At 39.1% G+C, this 18,540-nt stretch overlaps 1 protein-coding gene across 1 annotated transcript; it reads right to left on the reverse strand.

Moving 5' to 3' along the window:
* Positions 1 to 12,856: 12,856 nt before the first annotated feature.
* Positions 12,857 to 16,493, reverse strand: LOC124156843. The gene is made up of 2 exons (XM_046531336.1): positions 16,405 to 16,493; positions 12,857 to 14,040 (listed from the first exon to the last, which is right to left on the reverse strand). The coding sequence occupies exons 1-2, from the start codon at positions 16,488 to 16,490 to the stop codon at positions 12,951 to 12,953; spliced, it is 1,176 nt and encodes a 391-aa protein (XP_046387292.1). The 5' UTR covers positions 16,491 to 16,493; the 3' UTR covers positions 12,857 to 12,950.
* Between the last annotated feature and the right edge of the window lie 2,047 nt (positions 16,494 to 18,540).

Raw genomic sequence — 18,540 nt, forward strand, 5'->3', positions numbered from 1 at the left:
TCCAGGCAACATACATCGTCCAATGCTTCTTCACTCGTGTTAAGCTTGCAGATTAGCCTTGAAAGGCTATCGTGCCCGTATGAACACAGCTGCCATGGCCCAAAGAATGACGTATAAATTCCGGCCCAAACATTGTAGAGTATGCTGTCTCCGCCATGAGTGATAACAATGTATCACTTTATACGGTTTGTGCCTCACGATAGGTATATCACCGCGCCGAAGACGTGTACACTTTAACCGTTCCGTGAGTCCTTTCTCACCTCAACCAGTGAGATTACAAGTTACAAAGAAATGACATGCCGCATATGAACTGTTGGCGTTTGTGGTGTTGTGTGAAAATGAAACTTAAAAAGTAATTAATAAGAAGTTGATTAAAATGAACATTCCAAGATTTCATTGGCATTTGTAGATTAGAAAGACATCATTTTTTCAGTAATACTTGATGACAATGTATCACTTTAAACGGTTCGTGTGTCTACCACCAGAATTTATATCAGCAGTTGATAGTGACACGATAGGTATTCTTACTCGCTCTGCTCCAGGCGGCGAAAGAGGAAAAATGGCGAAGGTAATTACGTATTTTTTCGTTTTCATTTTTGACACTCCGCTATGCAGTTAATCTTATCCTTATAACGAATGTTGCCAAATTCGGTTTCTTTTGCCTGCATATATCGTATTAAACTACCAAATTAGGATTAGGATTTTGTATTTATTTTTGGGTGGTCCAGTTGGGGCACGGTAGCCGTTAGCCGAGAGTGCCTTATCGCAAGTTCATTGCAACAAACTTCGTTATGGGTCTGTTATCACGTAACATCTATGTAAAACGAATAGTCGCTGTCAATATTTCAATATTCCGATTTAGACGCATCCAGCAATCAGGGGCATGGTGGAGGGGGGTAGGATGTTTAGATTAGTGATTGGCACTGTGCGAGTGAGTCAGATCAAATATTGACCTAGAGACGTCACTAATTGTCCGCGCGTATACTTATGCTGTACCGGTAAGAACAAAACTCACCACAACCAGCCAGTTTACAAAAGAATTTAAATAAATTGGCGCATGTGTATCGTTGTCTGTGTAAAGTGTTCTTTGTGTAGAAAAGGAAAGATAATGAAACATTGACATATTGAATATATGCATATATATATATGTTTTTTAGCAATTAAAAAAATTAGATTAAGTATATCAGTTTTTCTTTTGTTTAGAGAATACAAATATGCTTTACAAGCACTAAAGAAATATATTGTTATAAATTTTTTGTCCCTTTTGAAATTCCATTTACAAAGTAATTGAATAAAAATTGCCTCGAAAAAGCAAGGACAGTTTAAAACCTGTGATTTTTAAGAAGGTAAGACATACGAAAGACACATAGTCGTGAGTAATAATTAAGGAAGAGTAATTTGTATTTGGTTAAATGTCTGTAACAGTTTTAATTATGCCCTGTATGCCTGGACAATTATTGGGAATGGATAATGAGAAGTTTGGATAGTAGAAAAGATTTTTTCCGGCTACTGATGTTAGAGAGGATAAATGTGAATTAATACCTAAGAACCACGAAAAGAGGTCTTGGTTTTCGTTGGCGGAAGGAACAGAGGAAGTTTGTTTGGTTGGAAGGGAAGGAGAGGAGTCGGGGTGAGGCAAGAGAATCTTATTTGGTGAGACTCGACTCCCTCTGCGCACACTGTGCGCTGAAGTTGTGCGAGGGGAAGTCAGACACCCGGCTCTCACGACATACTGCGTATTGGAGTAATGAGCGGCGGAAGTCGGACTCCATGCGCACACGGTTCCCTCCACATACATTGAACGTGTGAGACTCATCGCACGTTTGGCTAGAAAACATTGTATCCTCGCATTGTATCATTGAGTGTGCAGTAGAGACTCGGATAACGACCACAATCCGTTCCAGAAAGCTGTTCGCTATCCGAAAGAGTTTTCTCCATAAGAAATAAAGGTAATAGGAATAATTGGTTCCTAGCTCCTATTGACTCGCTATTATATGAAAGTTACAGGCTATATAGGTATTGTATTACATTGTATTACTTGTAGACTTACTATTGTTGACATTACTATTGTAGTACATTGTATTACTTTGTATCCATTTGGGATCGCACAACACCGAGCACAAACATGGCCGCCGCACATCCGTTCGCTAACCGAAATTTTGTTCGCTATTCGAGGTTAATTTTTAGCGAAGTTTTTGGTCGTTATCCGAATTGTTCGTTATCAGAGGCGTTCGCTAACCGAGGTTTCACTGTATTTTGTGTTGTAAAATCGGTGCCCATGGAGGTTATACATATGCGAAGGCGCTGGTTCCGAGTTTTTAGCGTCGTAGAAGGTCTGCCATTTGGTATCACAAATTTTGGACTTACAGTTCGTCTCCGACTGACATTTTGATGTGGCTAAGATTTGTTCTGAAAATGAACTACATTAAGTGAAAAATGCTGCCATAATCATTACTATTTCGCCGATGATTGTCATCGGATTTTTCCCATCATTCGCGATACTTTTTTTTATGTATAATCTCTGTCATTATGATTACAAACTTTTGGGCTATATCGCCGCGTCAATTCTTGGGTGGCCCCAACGTTTCCCGACCGATGCTGGTCGCTTTTTCAAGGGATTATCCAGGTTTTTTGGTTCAATTGAATTCAGCATCGGTCGGGAAACGTTGGGGCCGCCCAAGAATTGACGCGGCGACATAGCCCAAAAGTTTTTAATCATAATGACGAGCACCCGCGAAAGTTTTAACGAAGAATATAAACTCTGTGTCTGTTGTCCTCTTTACTGGTGGGAAAATCCTTGAAAATAGACTTTATTATTGTAATTGTTAGATTTCCGTTGGCTACAATGAAATTAAATGCTGGTATAAGTGCAGGTAAATGACTAGTTACTCTCGTAAAATTTTATTTTCAGCTGAGCTGGTTTTAGAACGTAACCGTGTTGATAGATGATAATTTTTCCCTGGGAAAAGATTCTTGAGTCATAACTAACGCCCGACACCAGTGGTGCACCCTCCAGATATTTGCAACCTCTTTGTCGATACCCCTAGAAGCTAAAGAAAACATTGTATCGCGAACCAAATGTCGACACATTCATTAAAAATAAAAAATATAAAAAATTGTAGTGATTGATTAAAATTATTAAGCAAAAAGATCATTACACCTATAAATTATTATTTTTTATTTTGTCAATGTGGTGGTAAAGTGACGTGGAGTAATGTGGCCCTCCGGATGACGTGAATTTGAGTTTTTGCAATTTCATTAAAAAATGGTTGAAGACCCCTGATAAAAAGAATCTCATATGACCCATATCGTAATTCTCTTTCCTGCCATTTCCTTGCATGGTGAGTGAGCAAAAAGGTAGAAGATATTCATGTAAAAAATTTCGTGATCGGCAAATTTATGAAAATGAAACAGGAGAGAAATGAAAATTCGGTCTAGGACAAACAGCTGAGGTTAAACAAGGATAATAATTATGGATCGTTAACATAATCATGTAGTTTCGGAGAGAATATTTTGACACAACGGAATTTTTAAAATTGACGTCATCTCTAATCACAGGAGACGAAATATATTCCATGAAAGAGGTAACGTATCGGCTGAAATATAATATGTGATTAGTGTCAAATAAATACCTATTGTCGCGTGGTTGGCGGTCGCAACATTATTGGTGGGGAGCGTATTCTCAATAACTAGACAGTGAATTAATTCATGGGTTTTTAATAGTCAGATACACTGGACGATCAGGCACAGCGGATAAGGGGGAAATGAGGACTCACATGAATTCAGCGGCAGGCGAGACCTGTGACGGACGGCGACTCGGGTGCGGACGGTACGACGGCTCCTGGCGAGGCTGGGAAGGCAGGAAGGAAGTCCGGAGGAGGTCGGACAGCGACCCGCGACCGAGTAAGGGAGGATGCTCGGAGGAGGTCGGACAGCGACCCGCGACCGAGGAAGGGAAGGAAGGAACAAGGTACCAGCCGGAGGACGGCGCCTCAATATAAGTCAATCCTGAGGAGCAAAGGTTGCAGGTACCGCTCGGATTGATAGGAAGGTCATTGCCCGGGGTGGGGGAGGGGTTGAGTGGGTGACTAGTCGGCCTCGTCACATGGGGAGGAGAATAGCTGGCTCGCGATAATGGTGATACCCTTTTCCGCGAAACCGAAGTTCCGCGAGTCAATCCGACACTATTTCAAATAGTGATCTAGGAAATTTTTTATTTTAAATGTTCACTAAAAATACCCCGCTGACCACCATCCCCTCCCTTTCTTTATCCACCGAACGTCTTTTTCCCAACCCTTCCTCAAACTTGTCAAACCCTCCCTCATCCCTTCCGCCGTCCAGGCCATCCCGTCCTCCCGCAAAGCATATCCCTAGTCACGCCACTAATGCCTTGTACCAGAATATGGTTGTGAGCCGAAACGCATCGTGCGAATTAAATTACTGTGGAAAAGTGCACCCACCTTTCATTTCAATACAGAAAATATTTATCAAGATTGATTATTTAAATTTATTTCCATCAAAAGCTTTTCTCCCATGTAATTTTATGTGCCATTCATTTCTCTGTGCGTTTGAATACTGCAATGTTCTCAATTTCCTTAGTAATTAGGTTGAAAAACACAACTGACCATGTACAACGATAAACCATGAACAACGTAAAATATTTTCTCCAATGCATATGATTTTCGTTCAATATGTATTTGTAACTGCGTAATATAACCATATACTGTAAATTTGACAACAAATATTTTCATAGAAACCTACCATATGAGCATTTGCTAGTACTGTTTTGAACATTAACTACTTAAGGTCGGATTAATTCATTCTATTTGCTGACATTCCCCGTTGGTATCGATTTATCGTTTCGCCTTCTTCCTTCTAGTGACTTAGGTTACTCTCTCTTTTTAGATAATTTTCAAAGGTTCTATCCGCGATAACTTTATTATTTACATCCTGGTCTTCCACATGTAAGTATAATTTCCCATGACTTGTACTTTCTAATGGTGGGAAAGAATAATGGATATACTCATTCATTTTGGTGGTAGAGATGTTCCTAGTTGAGTTGATACTCATGTATTTCCGTTTGTTATTAAAACAACCAGGGCTGGACAGTATTTCAATTACAAGTTTTTTAAAAATACGTATTAGAAATATATTTGTTATTTGTATTCGGCATTCAAAATACACGACCTGAATGTGTCTTGCATTTTGTATTTTGTATTTTAAATACAGATTAATTGTATTTTCCCGGTCGAATATATAAAAAACATTTGTAAAATACTTTTGAAGTACTTAGCTCTGATAATAATTTGTAACATTGTGCTTCAGGGATTACCTCATTTCCGTTAGAATCCTTTTCTTCATGTTTGCAACTATCCATAACGTGACAACGCAGGTTACATTTTTTAAAGATATCTTAGTTTTCATGAAAATGTATTTTGTATTTTAAAAGATATGCAAAACAATATTTTGCGGTTTGTTTTTCAAATGCACAATTCAGAGGTATTTTGTATTTTGCATGCCAAAATATATTTAGAGCAGTATTTTATGTTTAAAATACTCGTTGGCCTGCATTTTGCCCAGCCCTGACTACAAATCACATGTGCCAGTGCGACCTCGTAGCAAGCTATTGCTTCACTAAGCGCTCGGCCTCCAGGCGGGGTTGTCTTGACCCTTAGTGTGTAGTTAAATAATTCCCTCTCCGTGTGACGGAGAACGCTGCCCTGAAAAACGTCCTCAAACTGGGATGGAACTACGCAAGAGAGTTCCTATAAGCCCTTACAGGGATCGAACCAATCGAAGATCACTTCAAGACAATCGCCAAGGAATACTTCAAGAAAGCCGAAGCATAAACCATCACGGACATCCGACGGATTTCAGCTGAAAAGCCGTCCACACATGACCGCTATAAGCGGCCATGCTCTTCAACTGGCAGGGAGGAGGACCTGCCGCCGAAGAAGAGACGGAGGTGAAGGACCCTCGCAAAGAAATGGACGGGAGAACCTTTCCGAAGAAGTCAACAGCTGGAAAACGAAACGTTGGAATGCTGATAGGCCCAAGGCACTAAGGACTGCCTGGCCAACACAGCACTTCTGCACTATACTTTAATCACTCTATGTCCCAACCTGTATACATAACCGTGATTTGAACGATGTATCAGCCCCTAGGTTCGCAAGCCAGCGAGCGTATCAACGAGTCATCTACCTACTAAGCTACCACGCGAAGCGAACGAGCTAAAGGTTAGGGAAACGGGAATCAATGGGTTGGGGTTGTTCGCACTGCTTCCCTCACACCGCGTCTCGATTGTTTCGCGAACGGACCCTCTCTCTCCCCCCCATTTCGTGTTTCTTTTTTTTTTTCCTTTCATTTTCCACAGAGCGATTCTCCCTTCCCCTTACCCCCTCACCCTCTGCCTCGCTGCCGTAATTACCGATATGTGGTTGATGACACAGTGATTGAGTGTCGGGGGACGGCCCCAGAATGGTAAAGAGCCCCCGAGGAGAAGAAGAGGCGCACGGTCGGCTGCATTCCGACGCCCACACTGAATACAAATGCGCTCGCCAGGGGAGTGAGGAAGGGGCATGGGTTGATGATACCCATCGGGGAAGGGAACTCACAAACCCTCCATACTATAGAGTGCTTGTGTGCCCGCAGGTTATACAGTATAGCTTAGTTATAACATCAATTGAGGGACCACACAATTATAGACGATATATCTGAGTAACTACAGCGAGAGCAAAAGGGTTATTTAACTAATTGATCAACAGCACAGGAGAAATAAAAAGTGACAATAGGGTAGTTTCCTTCATCAAAGACAAACGAAAAGCATTGATTGCAATTCGTTACCCACCATGAGTGTATACATAATATACAAATTATTTGTTTTTAGAAATCCCAGTTCAGACGAATGGCAATGGTCAATTTTAACCGCATTTGAAAAAGGCCAGATTGGCGCCCATGCGATGCCACTCCACGTGACGTCACAGGGACCTAGTTTCTATTGGCAACAGGAATCAAAGTAGCTGACATCTGGTGGCCAAATTGAGAAACGAGATATGGAGGATCGGCCAGTTAGCGTCCTATGGTTTCCTAGTGCTTCAGCGCTGAACGGAACGGGTATCTTTCCAGGACTTTTTAAAGTTATTTCTTTGAAATTTCTCAGTGATGGATGGGGTAATTTTCTCCATATCCGATATTTTGGCGTTTATTGGAGACTTCAAAAGACCCTTCATTGAGGGCTACGAAGTGGAACGCTGCAACCACATTTTGGAAGTTGGCGTGGTTGAAGCGTTGGACGATGCTGTTCACGTAATGGGCTTGTGTCTTCAAACGAGCGATATTAATGGCAAGCCGCACGAAGTCCACGCCTTTCGGAAGAAAATTGGTTCTTCCTTTTCCTTGTCCGGGCGTTGTTCTTGCAAAGCTGGTTCCGGAAAGTGCAAGCATGTGGTTGGGCTGATGTTAAAATTGAAGAAGTAAGTATTCTGTGGTACTTACTTTTCTGTCTTACTTTGACGTTTCAGTGTTATTCTTGGAGTAAACGAAGTCGTTTAAAGTTGCCTCTCATGTTTAGTATGTGGTACTTGGAATAATGAACCTACCTTCATTTATATTTCGTTCCAATATCTTCATGAAAACTTCATATAAGTACCCTGCGACATTTGTGTTATTTGCCATTTAATGATAATGTCAATAATATTCTTTTCGTGGATTTTTTTATCGGTTGTGTTCACGACTTGTTCATCAATTCTGTGATCACGTGTTGTACGTTACCAGTCCAGGGACAGCCATACTGTGAAAGGGAATTAATTAAGTTGATGTTAAGAGGAAACTCATATAAATTGTTTATATGCATGAACGACCCCTTGTTCTATTCACTTTGTTTGTAACGGACGTTCCGAGCTGAATGATTTAACAAAGAATCAATATTTTTCCTGTGTGTTTATAACGCTCGCCTTTTCATGACACACAATGCTCATCTTCGCATTCTCTTATTTAAAGTTTGAAAGATAATTCCGTCAACTTCTCTGAATGTTAATGTACAAGATCATGAGATGTGAAAGGTAAAATACATTTCATTGTTACAGTGTAATTAGTGAGTGAAATTAATACTATGTACTGTGTGGGATGGTATGTCGAACAGTGTTCTATTAAAATAACATATAAAAAAAACAGTCTAAAAAGTCGTCCTAATGATAAGTTGTGGCTCAAAGCCGACATTGCTCTGTGGAGCAGAGGCCAGTGATGAATCCCCGTAAATACTACGATTATGTAACACTTGATATTTCACATGTGAAAAGGGAATTCTGTGGACGAGTTCTGATTTAACAAGTAACTGAATCCATAGTCAAATATCAGAATTATAGCTACCTTATGTAATTTTTTGTGCAAATTAGTCATCGTGTTATTAATCATATTGAACTTTTCACAGTGCTACGCTTATGGATCTGCAAGAGTTCAGTGCTACAGATCTGCCTCAGCAGTGGGGAACTATATCGAAGCGTGGGCGGGAGTTGTACCAACCCTGTCCCTTACAGGATCTCTGCCACATTAAGCGGCCCAGACAGCCATACTGTAGGCAGATTCCACAACCACTGCCTCCTCCATTGAAGGAGAAGATATTTCAGATGGTGTTGAAGGGTAAGAATTCATTTCTGAGAATAGTCACTCCACCTATCAATGACAAACATTTAACTTTACTTAAAATCTGCTTTTTGTTGAAATTATCGATGACCAGATAGTGATAACGTTTTAATATTGGATTCAACAGGAAACACAAAAGAAATACAATGAGAACATCTTCTAAGGAAACAGAATTGACTACTGAGCAGATTGAGCACATGGTGAAAATCGCACACCACACCAGAACCAAAAATGATGTATACCGATAGTGTCTTAATTCACTATCGATTGACACATCAATGTTGTTAGTTTGTTTTTCAATACTTCCTCTCAAACTAATTACTCAAAAGTTAAATTTATTGCATCAACTAGACCCAGCATTCAGTCTCGAGTTTTGTTACTATCGCGGTGCTGCTTTCCCATCAAACATCCAACGCAGAAATCTTCTTCTGCTTGAACTTCAATACCCCTACTTTTCAGTACCTTCTTCATGTGCTGTTTACTTTGATGACAGAGCCTTTCATGCCATAATTGAAGACTAGCATCGACTGCTGTGACGTTGACTTCAGTGGAGTCCTTTGGACGTTGCACAGTCATTTTCAATTCGTACAACCCAGTCTCCATCTTCACTCCCACAAGTTTCACTTGCCCATTTCTTTTGAAAATGCACTTTCTCGCATCCGCAATAAACTTGAATCCCTTTTTTACAGTCCTTCCTACAGAGAGTAAATTCCTTCCCAATGGAACATACCAAACATCTTTAATAACGCATGAAACAAGGTTTTTGTATATTGATGCCTTCATACTGAGAGTCCCACAGGCATGCGCCTTAATTACTTCACCATTTCCTACCGTGATATTCACAGGCTTAGTAAAAGGAGTGTAGTCCATGAAGTAACTCTTATTATTAGACATATGCTGAGAGGCACCCATGTCTGCAAACCATGCCAGGCACATTATTACCCTCAACTAAGAAAGATTAGAAAAACTTGCACCCTTGCCTGAAAAATGTTTGTTCCTCTTATTACCTTGTTCAGGGCACTTGTTTGCTATTTGACCACGCTGATGGCAATTAAAACATTTCCTAGTCTCTTCTTTACCTTTCTTCGATTCCGCTTTCACAGCAAAAGCAGATGAGTCAACTTCCTTTTCCCGAAGCCTCCTCTCAATTAATCGAAATCTCTCAATCAGAAGATTGATAGAATGATCAGGAATGGGTATACTCTTCCGTACACTTTTAAATTCAAAGTATTCCCTGGGCAAAGTCAACATAATTCTGCTCATCAATAGCAATTCAGGGAGCACAGCATTGGTCAGTCGCTTCAGCTCGTCATTCAGGTCCGTGAAGACCTTCTTCATACGAGCAACGTACGCTGCGATGTCTTCGGATTCCTTTATCTCCAACAAGAAAAATTTCTCCATCAACCGATCCACTCTTTGGCCCGAAATTTGCTTATATACTGACAGCAGCTTCTTCCAAATTTCTTAGCCAATCTTTTATTTCTTAGGGTCCATAACCTGTTGAAATTATCGATGATCAGATAGTGATAACGTTTTAATATTGGATTCAACAGGAAACACAAAAGAAATACAATGAGAACTTCTTCGAAGGAAACAGAATTGACTACTCAGCAGACTGAGCACATGGGGAAAATCGCACACCACACTATAACCAAAAACAATATATATCGATAATTGATTCACTATCGATTGACACATCAATGTAGTTAGTTTGTTTTTCAATAGTTTTAAGTATTTGAATGTCCTTATTTCTAATTAATATTTCTTCCTTGATTATTTCCAATCTTACCACTTAATGCTGAGGCTCATTCTATGTACTTGTTCCTACCTTTTCAGGTTTCCCTGATTCAGCTCTTGCTGTGCATGTGGGAAGGAGGAGTAGAAATGCTGGCTGTCACACGGAAATAATTCCTCAGGATATTCTAGCTAATATCTCTAAGTTGATAAATGCCAATAATCCTCTTGTTGGAGATGAGGATTTGGCATTAATGGCTGCTAGTTGAGGAAGCCAGGAAGAAATAAATTTCTTTAATGAGATGGTTTCCTTGACGGAGGAGGAGTGTGTGGCCATATGCCATAAAACCACTAGGCAGTGTGGCTCAGTATGGCATAGTGAGCGGCAAATCCGCATTACAGGATCCACCGCATACAGCCTGTGGACCTATAAGAGGGGAGGGAGAGGAAATTGGTCCTCAGTTTTATCCAGGGATGTTTTCCCCAAATTTAGTGGGAACCATGCCACCAGATATGGGCAAAAGGGGCAGAGGCATGCCATTTCAGCTTTTGAAAGGGAATTTGGGGTTACGGTTTTCCAATGTGGGTTTGTAATTAGTAGATACTCACCCTGGTTTGGATTTTCACCAGATGCGTTAGTGCTCGGTGATGAAGAATACTTAGTAGAGGTCAAGTGCCCATTGAATGGGAAGGAGTGTCGTGCTGAGGAACTTCCAAATCTCATTAGTTATTTGGACATTGACAAAAATGGTGAAGTTTCTTTGCAAAAGAAGCACAAATACTATGGCCAAATTCAATTTGGACTTGTGTTGACAAATTTGAAAAAGTGTAAACTTTTTTTATACTCAAAGGCGAGTGACAGCAACTTTTGTGTTGATGTATTTTATGATGAGGCTTTTTTTACTATGTTTATTAATGATTTAACAGATGTTTATTTTGACCAATATTTGCCGTATATACTTGAAAACAAGATTAATCTCTTGAAAAAAATAAATGAAATTGTTTTATATATTGCCTATTTCTTTCAACTGTCGACAAAACTAGCACTTCCTCTTGAAATATGTGGCTGGTAAGGTAGAAAAAGAAACATTTTGTATAATATCTTTCATGGGTTGGTACTTCATGCAGACAAGGTGAGTTGTCCAGGATTACTATCATGTGACACCATTCTGCAAGTTTGTTATGCCTGTTGTCATCGAGTGGTAATTGGTAAGTGGGTGTTTGGGGGGATAAAACCCCCCCAAGAAAAAGGGTTGAAGATGTATGTATTAAAATTGTGGTTTCTGTCTGGCAAATGCTGCGTAGGGCTTCCTTATGCATAAGTTATAAAATATTATGGATAGTTAAACTTCAATTTCGAAGATTTCATTGAGAAAGGAAGCTTTCTTTAAGTTATATTTTACAGAAAAAACTCTCGCATTTTACTCAATCCAGAACAATTGCATATTTTTGGTGTAATTTCAAATGTTCATCACAGGTGAAATTTTCTATGAACATAAAATTTAGACCTTTACTGTGGCCTCGTAGTCACATCGTATTTCCTTCATTCTCTCTTAGACATGGTTACCAAATTTCATGCCTATCGAGGGGTTTGTTACATGATATGAGTACTAAATATTGTTATGGGGTGGAATGGTGCAAATGTACGAGAAAAACACACAAGGGACTGAAGTAGTTAGGATGATTACAGAAGGCTCTCGAGTAGGTTACAAGTGGAGGAATGGGGAGAAAATTTGCTCGCAAACTATCACAAATATAATTTCATTAATTCAACAATTGAGTGCAATTTCAAAGCTACCTCCATACACAACTGAATAGTTATTGAAAATAAGTTACTTTTTGGGCCATTTCCCTTCCTACTCTGATGTCGTAGCGTAGTATGCATGACCTATTAGCATTGAAATGACGGAAAGGGAAACAGAATTCTGGTTAATTTCAGTTCAGAGTGCAACGTTGACTGCAGCTTATACATACCTTGTCTTATCACATCCAGCACCATCTAAGTTCTTGGAGCAAGCCATCCACTGTGTCACAGGATGCAATATCATGTAATCTATCCATTGAGTAACTTCATTGACGACTGTCCAAGCAAACACTTTGGAATAAGGGAAGAGGGGAATTGAATGGGAAAGGATTAAACGGAATTTTTTGGTTGGTCAGTGGGGAAAGTTGACACTTTGGCTATCCTTCCGCGGGTAAAGCAAATAAATACTCAATGTTTTATTGCATGAAGACTTACAATTAGCTTTATTTTTGTAAATTTGTTTTCTATATTAAGAACATAAGGTACATTACAGAAGTAATTATATGTTTTAAACAATCTAGTTTGTATTCAAAAGCACTATTATATGCAAGTTTTATACTATTATTTTACAATCATTAATCCAGCTTTTAAGCACATTGAACATTTACAATGTGCTTGTAAATTAATGTGTAACAATCTGATATTGTTCTTATCATTAAATTTAACAAAGCACAGAATTATACACAGCATTTACATTTATACAATAAGTTACAAAAGGAGATAGATAATATTTATGAGAAACAAAAAGCAAAACACTATCTTAATAACCTATCTAAAACCTATCGGCACTCAAAATAGGGGAGGATAGGTTTACAATCCCACACGCAATGATTAACATTTCATTGACTTTTGACAGTATAGTCCATGGTATTCTACTACTGAATACACTAAATAATTTCAATCGCTGTATTGCCCTTTCCACGTGTACACGAGCTCTAGCCACTTCACTATTCATGACACCCTCCTTCACCGACAACTGTTTCTTTTTTCCAACAAATGGAGGTCTGATCAACCGGATACCTCTTACCCGACATTCCTCCTCTACCATGAAGCCTTTACCACTCATCACCGCATCACCTTCTTCCAAAAGGTTTAGTATACCACAATCATTAAATATGAATTTGTCAGAGCACTTTCCACCATATGCTCTGCTACAAAAAGTGATGAAACCATCAGATGCAACACTCACCAGGAACTTCAAAGTATTGGCACCCTTGTATCTCGAGTAGGTCTTTATTTTACAAGTAAGGCATGAAGGAATTTCCAAGGGTGTCTCGGTGCAGTCCACAATACACCTAGTTCCCTCAAAACCCTTGAAACATTTGGGGAAGCTGCATCTAATGTCTTCCTTGGTTGGCCATATTATGAATTCTGACAACACAGCCGACAGTACATCTACTGTGTCAATGAAATAGCTCTTGGCAGTTTTGGGTGACACGTTCATAAGTGCAGATATACATTTGAATGAGATATTTAATTTAAATTTCAAGAGCGTCAATACGATTCGTTCCTCCATGGAATGGGCAACATACCTCCATTGCCCAAGTGCCCTGTGCACCTCATCGCAGGCTTCCGCCAATTGCCTCAGCCCGGTCAACTTATGAATGCCTGTGAAAGCATTCAGGTCTTCATCATTTCTTATCAGATTCAAAACAGACTTCATGGGCACGAAATCCATTGAGTCCACTTGAACATGTTTTGAAGTGGATTTCTTTTCATTGGAGAGTTCAAGTAAAGCAAATGCAACTTCATTCTCCAAGTTTGTCCGCCTTGCATTACCCTCAACTTCCAATTGCACAGACTCTGCGGGTTCATTGGAATCGGCGTTCATCGGCGGGTCCCCTGGTGTCACACTTCCTTCGCTAAGAAAAACAAAGAAATATTAGGAAAGGAATGGCAACAAAGAGGGAATGAAATATCATAGACATGTGATATTAATCAATAATTTAGGTAAGAAATTGATAAATGTGAAACTTGCACTTCATGGAAAAATGATATCTAAGCAGCTATTGATTTAGCAAAAATTGAAATATCTATCTTTGACCAACTTATAATTTTAGCACTTTTCCACAAGTTGTTCCAAATAACATAACATGAGCATATCAGTATTGCACTCTCAATACACTTGGATGATGACAATGATTGCTCTAGTTAAAGTCCAAATCAGAGAGATTCTTCCAGATGAAGTACAATCCTATCATTGTCTAAAATTGCAGATATCAATGTTAACCTCTCTGTGAGAGAATTTGTTATTGTCAAAGCCTGTACGCACTTGTGGTTCGCAGAGCGAGCAATAGTTGCGCCATGTCTGTCAACAACCCAAACACAGCAGCTTTTGATGCCGTGTACAGGTGCCACTTTTGCCCAATCATCATGCTTTTTTGGTCTAAATTTAGCAAGGTCATCGCATTGCAAATGTTAAAGTTTGACATTAGGCAAGAATTTACTTACTTGCTCCACAAAGAACCCATTGTTCTGAATGTATTCGCCAATATTGACAGTTCTCAAGTAGTTGTCATCAATGTCAGGTTACTAAGGAACAACACAGAATGATACAATTTGAAATGCATCCTTGTGATATGCATGGGACTTCTTCATGGGCCAATGCTGATATATATTGAGGGCATCCTCTTCCTGTTGGTCATATCAAGATTACTCTCTCTTTTTATTTGGATTATGACAACGATTGCTCACATCAAAGTCCTAATCAGTGGGGCGTGTTGACTGAAATTGAAAATGATATTGACCAAATTCTACTCAGGCGAAGGTGGGTCAAAATTCAACCAGTGCATGATGTTTGCAGATGTATTTATTATGATTTATCATTTATCATGATGATTGGGCAAAAGTGGCACCTGTACAAGGCATCAAAGGCTGCCATGTCTGGGTTGTTGACAGACGTGGCACAACTATAGCTCGCTCTGCAAACCACAGGTGCGTACAGGCTGTGACAATAACAAATTCAGGTATGAAGACATTTAGTATTCAGGATCTTTAGAAATTAGTGTCTCATTTAAACATAATACTACCTTTTTCAATTTTTTATTGGTAGAAGAACATTTAAACTACCCACTCAGAAATTTTAAAGCAAACATAAAAGGTGGCCTTTTGTTATAATAAATTGCTAAATAATGACAAATTTTTATTGCTTAAACAAGTCCTATTTGTTTATTATTATGTCAAAATACTTGAAAGTTATGTCATTTTTCATTTTCTACTCGGGGGCCTAACTCAGCAATGTCGAAAGGGTAATAACGGTATAATGGGTTAGTTCAGAGCTGAGATAAAGTGACCTTTATTCATAAAAAGGATACTACTTTCACATATATAACTTTTAGAGAAATTGGTGATGATGACCTGACATGATTTTGCACTATCTGCCTGATTTGAGATGAAATGGCCCTGTTGTTGGGTAAATAAAACATACATTTCAGATGAGGCAGTTTAAAAACAGTTTCAGCTATTTGAATTGGGGGAAGGCGTGAACCCAGAAGAAAGTCATAGGTGGTGGCTCAATGCAACTGCACATGGGAAGTAGCCCAATGACAAATAAAACTGTGATTGGGTGAAACAGGCACTTAAACATGGCATCAATATTTGTCATATCTGGGTTGTTAACAAACATGGGACAACTACTGCTCACTCTGCACACACACATGCATGCATGCTGTGACACTAACAAATTCATGCATGAAGACATATGTAGTATTGAAGATTTACTACGGAATACTTCATTGGGTGTGTTTTCAAAGAAAATATTAAATTGGATTGGTGGATAACTAAAAATCAATGGACTCTGTTTGGGAGAGAATGACAATAATTAAATAATTACTATTTTTGTTTAAACAAGTCCTATTTATTTTTATCATGTCAAGTTCCTTGAAACTTATGTCAGAATGTGCTTATGCATTCATTCAAAATAAAACAATAACCACTGCTTTATGGGCCACGATTAATTAATTATTAGCATTTACATGATCTTTCATTTCTTAACCCTGAGGCCTGACTCGTCAATGTACAAAGGAAAATAACTTTATATCGGTTCAGTTAGGAGAAAACATAAAGCGATCATAATTCATCGTAAGGATACTGCTTTTACTAATATAACTTTAGAGAAATCGGTGACGGACACCTGACATGATTTTACACTCACCACTTCAGATGAAAAGCACACGCGTTGATAGTAGGAATAACTAGCCAAATGAAGCACAATAACTGCCACTTACCGAAATCCATTTTCCTTTTCTTCCACCACCCATGAATTTTCTCGCCTTCTTGGCGGTTTACGGCGAATTTCAGTTTTCCCCAACATGTGCGATAGCACACTGCTTGTCGGCAAATTACGCGAAGGTATCGCATCCAGGCGCAGTCGACGTCTAATGACTGGCGGACCTGTAAATGTTAATAAATATTTACATAATTAATGAATACAATGATACAGACAATACAAACCACGTGAAATCGGCATGCACACTTCCTCAAACGGAGTAAGAATAATTTTCACCTTGAAAAACATGAATTCACGGAAAGTTAAAACAATGAAATAAATTTCTACTTACACTGTATTCTAAAATCGTCTTCCTTGAAGTGATTGCTACACACAACAGCATTCATGGGCACGACTTTGCCCATTCTCAAGACGTGCTCCCACTTAACAAAATTCACTAACTCTTGGTTAACTATGTGGTATTCCATTATTTCCTGGATATAGACAGTTACTTATACCATTTATTTTATAAGAGCGCGACCCGGGTTTCAATGAGTAATCATCATCATCAGGCGCTAATTATAATTTGTTTATCTTGTTGTTAATCTTGTTGTTACCTAGTTACTTGATGAATTTTAAAACCGACGCCAGAATAGGTGAAAAGGATGGGTAGAGGTATTCATTTATAAGGGTACTATCTTGATTTTCAATAATTTTTAAAATTTCTAACTGTTCCCTAGAATCCAGTTCTCGGCGGTCATTGCAAAAATTTAAAATATTCATTTTAAAATCGCTTCTGTGGCAGTTACATATTAAGTGCTTAGCAAAATTACTCTTTTCATCTTTATTATGTTTGTAAGCACTTAAATGTTCTTTTTTCCTGATGTCAAAACTTCTTCCTGTCTGTCCCACGTATACACCATTGCAATCGCTGCATTTCAAAGAATATACTCCACATCTATCCAATCGGTCTATATGGTCCTTGCATTTAACGATCAGTCTCCTTAAGGTGGAATAAGGTTTAAAAGCCAAGCGGAATTTGTCCTTGGGTAAATGATGAGCCATTTTCAGAGAAAGTGCATCGAGGTACGTCACTGTACACCACTGCTTCTTTTTATCCTCGTCCGCCGAAAACATTTGGTCGATAGCCAATCTTCTCTGTTTTTTTTAAATCAGTTTATCTATTAAATTTTGAGAATAACCGTTGGCAGAAGCAATTTGTTTAATGGTGATGATTTCTTTCTTAAAGTCTTCTTTGGAAAGTGGTATGCTTAACAGGCGATGAATCATGGAATGAAAAGCCATAAGTTTGTGTGAGTAATGGTGTCTTGAACTTGCTGGGATGACATGATCGGTATAACAGGGTGCTCCCACTTCTTCCGCATATTTGGGGTTTTGGGGAACCGATGCAAAGATACAGCATTATTTGTCTCGCACCGGTTGGTACAGTTGTACACGCAACACATTCTGTGGCTCTTGAATTTCTTTCTTCGGTTTTCCATGGAAACGCTTTCAATAACACCATAAAACTCGAGTATTCGACTATTCGCAGGTTATCGTTCCACACAAACAAACGTACTAACGTGGTCGATCCTCCCTATTCGGCCATGACACCTAACTTAGTGCTGCCTCCTGGATTTCCTTCCATTTGCCAATAAGTACAAGTAGATAGGAGTTTTACATCGTCTGAGGTTACCAATGCATGCATGAAGGCACAGAGCTCAGGGAAACATGTCTTAATAATCACCTATTGAAACTGGCTAAGGTCGGAAAATTTCCTTCGTTTGATATAATAACCCTTATTTAAGCCAACCGCTATCTGCTAGCAGGGTACTCTGCTACCGGCAAGCAGCCTGCATCATAGCGGCGCTCATAGCCTCGTACCAAGTTGGCCTCACACAGCGGCAGCCGGAACCAGAATTACGTCACGCGGGCTTTTCCCAGCATTCATACTTAGCCGTTGCGTTTTCGCGCGCTTGAAATTTTTCACTTTTCATTTAATCGCAAAAATAGATATCGTCATTTAAAAATCTAAAAGTGTGAACTTCGCACTCCAGGAGTAATAGTCTTTCGTATTATGGAAAAAATTATAGGAAACCACCTTATTATTCATGAAATGCATACTTTAATGAGAGCATTGGTTCAAATACAACTA

This window comes from Ischnura elegans, chromosome 4 (assembly GCF_921293095.1).
Source record: "Ischnura elegans chromosome 4, ioIscEleg1.1, whole genome shotgun sequence".
In the NCBI taxonomy this organism is placed as follows: domain Eukaryota; kingdom Metazoa; phylum Arthropoda; class Insecta; order Odonata; family Coenagrionidae; genus Ischnura; species Ischnura elegans.

Excerpts from the sequence above, each read along its gene's own strand:
- LOC124156843 (XM_046531336.1), bottom strand. The coding sequence starts at position 16,490 with ATGTTGGGGAAAACTGAAATTCGCCGTAAACCGCCAAGAAGGCGAGAA. Across the intron at positions 14,041-16,404 it reads GAAAAGGAAAATGGATTTCG|CGAAGGAAGTGTGACACCAG; the intron begins GTAAGTGGCAGT and ends TGTTTTTCTTAG.